Source organism: Rhinoraja longicauda, chromosome 3, assembly GCF_053455715.1.
Source record: "Rhinoraja longicauda isolate Sanriku21f chromosome 3, sRhiLon1.1, whole genome shotgun sequence".
Classification (NCBI taxonomy): Eukaryota; Metazoa; Chordata; class Chondrichthyes; order Rajiformes; family Arhynchobatidae; genus Rhinoraja; species Rhinoraja longicauda.
This window is the reverse complement of record NC_135955.1, coordinates 98,852,517-98,858,516: the sequence shown is the minus strand read 5'-3', so window position 1 is coordinate 98,858,516 and position 6,000 is coordinate 98,852,517. Positions and strand designations below refer to the sequence as shown.

Here is a 6,000-nt window from a genome sequence, read left to right as displayed (position 1 = left end):
ATTTTTATAGATATTGATAAAGTGCAATATGCAGCAGCAGTCACACGATCTTAACTCTAAATTAAGTACGGACAGCGTAAACGTTAAATTAGCGACAGTCTCAATTCAGTTTACCATCTTCAAGGGCAACTGAACATTAACCATGTTCATAATGCTCGAGAAACAAACTGTGTTTATACCGACTTAAGTTATGCTGAGAACACAAAACAAAGCAAAGGCAGGTAGACACAAAATGCTGGAGTAACTCAGCGGGTCAGGCAGCATCTCGGGAGAGAAGGAATGGGTGACATTTCGGGTCGAGACCCTCCTTCGGACCCTTCAGTCTCGACCCGAAACGTCACCCATTCCTTCTCTCCCGAGATGCTGCCTGACCCGCTGAGTTACTCCGGCATTTTGTGTCTACCTTCGATTTAAACCAGTATCTGCAGTTTTTTTCCTACAAAGTAAAAGGCAACCAGTTACTTGAATTTAAGCTGGATGCTGTAGAAAGAAATACCGTTAACAAAAGCTTATTCACTCTCTACATATAAATCAAAAAAATCATAAATCACATCCTCAAACAAACTCCTCAGGCGACCAAGAAACTTTTGTGGTCAGCTATCTGTGAAGGGGATCGTTTCCAATAGGATTTTTCCCTAAAACGTTTCATACACTGAAATTGTTATTAAATACGTTTCACATAATACTTGAGACTGCAGAATTGTTTTAATTAAATAGAGAAACTTTTAAATATGGTACTGTGTATAACACAACATGCTAAATCGTCATAGAATTAGTTTAAAGACTATTATAAATATATGGATGGATTGTATTATTATTATAAATGTGTTAGATATTATTATAAATGTATTATATATTTAGACTCTTCCCATTTTTTTCATGAAAATCAATTCCACTTTTTACTACAATAAACCTATCAAGGCAGAATGTAATTCTATAAAATCTGTCATCAGTGGCATAATAATTAATGAGCCCGCTACAAATGAGTTGGTTTATCACAGTAGAATATTACACCATGTCAAATTAATTTTCTTAACAAACGTTTTTTGATCCAAATGTTCCCATTTCTTTTCCCAGACGCTGACTGATCAGGTGAGCATTTTGCAGCCTTTCTGTTTTCACTTCATATTTAACAGCATCTCGAGGTTTTCACCGAAGGTAGATACAAAGTGCTGGAGTAATTCAGCGGATCAGGCAGCATCTCTGGCGGACAAAGGTGAGTGATATTTTGAGTCAGAACCATTTTTCAGAAGGGTTTTCCCCCACAGTAGAGGGGGGGGGGCAGAGAACTGGAGGTACGAAAAGACCAGAGGAAATCAGGGCCGGCAACAAATGATCAAGGAGGGGTGGAGCCCACAATGGTCCATTGTTGGCTGGGGAAGAGGTGATTACGGAGGGATACAAGGATGTGAACAGTGGAACTAGTGGGAAGACTAGGGTGGGGAAGCGGGGAAGAAAGGGAATGTAGGGGTTACTTGAAATTAGAGAAATCAACGTTCATTCCGCTGGGATGTAAGCCGCCCAAGCGAAATACGAGGTGCTGTTCCTCCAATTTGCGTGTGGCCTCACTCTGACAGTGGAGGAGGCCCAGGACAGAATGGTCAGTGTGGGAATGGGAGGGGGAGTTAAAGTGTTTGGCAACCGGGAGATCAGGTAGGCCTAGGCGGACTGAGCGGAGGTGTCCAGTGAAACGATCGCCCAGTCTGCCCTCGGTCCCGCCGATATCTAAGAGCCCACACCGGGTACATTCGATTTTGTCGTAGATTTTTTTTAATTGATTTTCTTTGTATTCACTTATCGATTTAACCTAAACCTAAAGCAAATTTCCAGTTCAAAACATGGATGCTTTAACCAATTCACTGCTATCCTTGAATGACTGGGCTTCACATGATTCCGTTAAAATCAATTTGTTAATATTCCACTTTAAAAAAAATGCTCCATTAAAGCACGAGATTAAAGATGAGATTAAAGCATGTTACATCAACTCAGTGACTTCTCAGTTCCCTGCAGCATGGGAACTAAATTCGATAGGGCGCATTGATCTAAGAAGAATCAAATGGTTTTCTCATGCATTCATCGATCACAAGCCATTACATTCACTTGTGCAGAGTAGAGTTCAAGACACATTTTGCTCTAAAAGCTTATGTTGCTTATTAGGTTTAGTTTAGTTGTTTAGAGATACAGCGCGGAAACTGGTCCATTGGTCCACGCCGACCAGCGATCACCCCGTACACCAGCACTATCCTACACATACTAGGGACAACTTATAATTTTTACCAAAGCCGATTAACCTGCACGTCGTTGGAGTGTGGTAGGAAACCAGAGCGCCCGGTGAAAACCCACGCGGTCACGGGGAGAACGTCCAAACTCCCTACAGACAGCACCCATAGTCAGGATGGAACACGGGTTTCTGGCGCTGTGAGGCAGCAACTCTACCGCTGCGCCACCGTGCCGCCATCAATGGACCTCTGACATCCATATTGTTTTAAAATACATTCAGGTGTTGTCCATACTTTGATAACCAATGTATGGAAATATTAGGAAAATAATAAACTACATTATTTACAATTCTACACTAAAGCTAGGAAGTCAGCATTGCATTGATTGTGGGGTAGTAACTGGGGCATTTTAGATAGATTGCCCAAGGTTAATACCTTTTGCAGTTCAAACAAGCTACCAGTCATGAGTGCTGCAAGAAGGCTGTGTGTCGAGGGCACATTCAGACCAGTGTTGGCCAGCCTACAGTCTACTGCAAACAGGAAAGGTGAAACAGAGGAGTATTCTAGGAAACACTGACGTTGTCTCCAAAATTGGCAGGCGGTTGGTCAAAACCGGCATGTCAGTGGCCATTACATTCACTAAACTGGTTCCACATATACCATTCATTCATTGGAACCTAAAATGCACCATGTAAGTCTATTGTCAGTGAACAAGTTCAATCTGTTGTGGCTGATCTGTCTCTAGGAGGGAGAGATAGATCGGCCATGATTGAATGGCGGAGTAGACTTGATGGGCCGAATGGCCTAATTCTACTCCTATGACCTTAAATTAGCGTTTAAAAGCAAAATTCAGAAGCCGGCCTGACGTAGTGTTGTATCGGAACAGATGCTGCTGCTTCGTCAGTCCCGGCCGCTGGATTAGAATTAGAATCAGCCGAGGCGTCGAGCTCCAGTGAATTGTGTGTGGTTCTCGGAAGACTTCCTCTGCCGATGTTCAGTGCAGACACCCCCTTCAGAAGGGCACTTTGTTTACCTCCCATCTCCACCTCCCTCCTCGTGGGTCTGTGGCAAATGTGAAAGATCTGCCGACCCCAGACTTGCTGCAACAAGACCAGTCAAGGCTGGTCAGTGCTGAGAGGCGTTCACGTCACCGGTCACGGTTGTCAGTTTTAAAGGGGCGGGGGGTCCCTGGGGTTTATGTTGGGGGTTGCTGCGAAGATTGTCGTCCATCTGAAAGAAAAGCAAACGCAAAGATCTTGAAGGGTTTAAAAATCCCCCCTTAAAAAAAAATTGTTTGCAAGTTAACATTAATGGCTTCGTACGCTTCAATGGGTTTTGCTTTTAAAAAACAGTCACATGTTAAGAGAGTCGTTGAGACATACGGCACAGAAACAGGCCCTTCGGCCCATCTCGGCCGTGCTGACCCAGATGCTCCACCAAGTTAGTCCCTTTTGCCATAGTCATATCCCTCCAAATCTTTCATATTTCATATTTCAGATACAGCGCGGAAACAGGCCTTTACGGCCCACCAAGTCTGCGCCGCCCAGCGATCCCCGCACATTAACACTATCCTACACACACTAGGGACAATTTTTACATTTGCCCAGTCAATTAACCTACATACCTGTACGTCTTTGGAGTGTGGGAGGAAACCGAAGATCTCGGAGAAAACCCACGCAGGTCACGGGGAGAACGTACAAACTCCTTACAGTGCAGCACCCGTAGTCAGGATCGAACCTGAGTCTCCGGCGCTGCATTCGCTGTAAAGCAGCAACTCTACCGTTGCGCCACCGTGCCTAACCATGTACATGTCCACATGTCTTTTAAATGTTCACAAGTTCTAAAGATCATCAGTGAACTTTTGAAACTTTCTCAGCACCAAATCGTGCTGCCTTGATGATGTCTGTGGTCTGATTTTACCGGGTTGAGTGCAAAACATAGCAGTTCATAATTAATAGGAGCAGACTTAGGCCATTCGGCCCATCAAGTCTACTCCGCAGCGTAGGTTTACTAGGTTAATTCCCGGAATGGCGGGACTATCACATGTTGAAAGACTGGAGCGACTCGGCTTGTATACACTGGAATTTAGAAGGATGAGAGGAGATCTTATCGAAACTTATAAGATTATTAAGGGGTTGGACACGTTAGAGGCAGGAAACATGTTCCCAATGTTGGGGGAGTCCAGAACAAGGGGCCACAGTTTAAGAATAAGGGGTAGGCCATTTAGAACTGGGATGAGGAAAAACTTTTTCAGTCAGAGAGTTGTGAATCTGTGGAATTCTCTGCCTCAGAAGGCAGTGGAGGCCAATTCTCTGAATGCATTCAAGAGGGAGCTGGATAGAGCTCTTAAGGATAGCGGAGTCAGTGGGTATGGGGAGAAGGCAGGAACGGGGTACTGATTGAGAATGATCAGCCATGATCACATTGAATGGCGGTGCTGGCTCGAAGGGCCGAATGGCCTCCTCCTGCACCTATTGTCTATTGTCATTCTATCATGGCTGATCTATCTTTCCCTCTCAACACCATTCACCTGCTGTCTCCCCGTAACCCCTGACACCTGTACTAATCAAGAATATTTTAGATTTTTAGATTTAGATTTAGTGATACAGCGCGGAAACAGGCCCTTCGGCCCACCGGGTCCGCGCCGCCCAGCGATCCCCGCACATTAACACTATCCTACACACACTAGGGACAATTTTTTTAAACATTTGCCCAGCCAATTAACCTACATACCTGTACGTCTTTGGAGTGTGGGAGGAAACCGAAGATCACGGAGAAAACCCACGCAGGTCACGGGGGGAACGTACAAACTCCGTACAGACGGCGCCTGTAGTCAGGATCGAACCTGAGTCTCTGGCGCTGCATTCGCTGTAAGACAGCAACTCTACCGCTGCGCCACCGTGCCGCAGTAAATATGTCAATCTTCACCTTAGAAATATCCATTGGCGGCCTCCACAGCCAACTCTGGCAGTGAATTCCACAGATTCACCACCCCCTGACTAAAGAAAGTGCTCCTCATCTCCTTTCTAAAGGTACATCCTTTTATTCAGAGGCGATGGCTTCTGGTACTAGACTCTCCCACTAGTGGAAACATCCTCTTCACATTCACTCTACCCAGGCCATGTTGTTAAGAGTGGTATGGAGCTGGAAATGCATTGCAAGGTGTGGTGGTGGAGGTACATGCGATAGTGGCACTTTAGAGGCTTTTAGATAGGCAGATGGAAGTGCAGGGAATAGAGGGATATGGATCATGTACAGGCAGATGAGATCAGTTGGCATCATGTCTGGCACAAACAATGTGGGCCGAAGGGCCTGTTCCTGTGCTGTGCTGTACTGCACTGTTCTATGTATCTGTCTCATCTACTTGATCTGGCAGTTCGTTCCATATACCAACCACTGTCTGTGTGAAAAACCTTTGTGTCAGTTGGGAATGGGTCAATAATCATGGCTGATCATTTTCAACGGTAGAGTTGCTGCCTCACAGCGCCAGAATCCCCGGTTGGACACGGACTGTGGGTGCTGTCTGTACGGAGTTTGTACATTGCCCCCGTGACCGTGACCGTGTGAGTTTCTCCGGGTGCTCCACTTTCCTCCCGAACTCCAAAGACGTACAGGGTTGCAGGTTAATTGGGCTTCTGAAAAAATTGTCCCCAGTGTGTAGGATAGTGCGAGTGTACTGGGATCGCTGGTCGGCACGGACTCGGTGGGCCGAGGAGCCTGTTTCCGCACTGCATCTCGAAAACTAAACTCATGTACACTGTTAAGAACAAAACCATCAGTC

At 45.5% G+C, this 6,000-nt stretch overlaps 1 protein-coding gene across 2 annotated transcripts in view; it reads right to left on the bottom strand.

Annotated features, from left to right (window-relative positions):
* Positions 1-352: 352 nt before the first annotated feature.
* mtx3 (metaxin 3) overlaps positions 353-6,000 on the bottom strand; it is a 31,193-nt gene continuing 25,545 nt past the window's right edge. For both annotated transcript variants that reach the window (XM_078396737.1, XM_078396738.1), the window contains one exon: positions 353-3,449. In XM_078396737.1, coding sequence (XP_078252863.1) covers positions 3,345-3,449 — 105 coding nt within the window. In that variant the 3' untranslated portion in view covers positions 353-3,344. The remainder of the gene's footprint in view (positions 3,450-6,000) is intronic.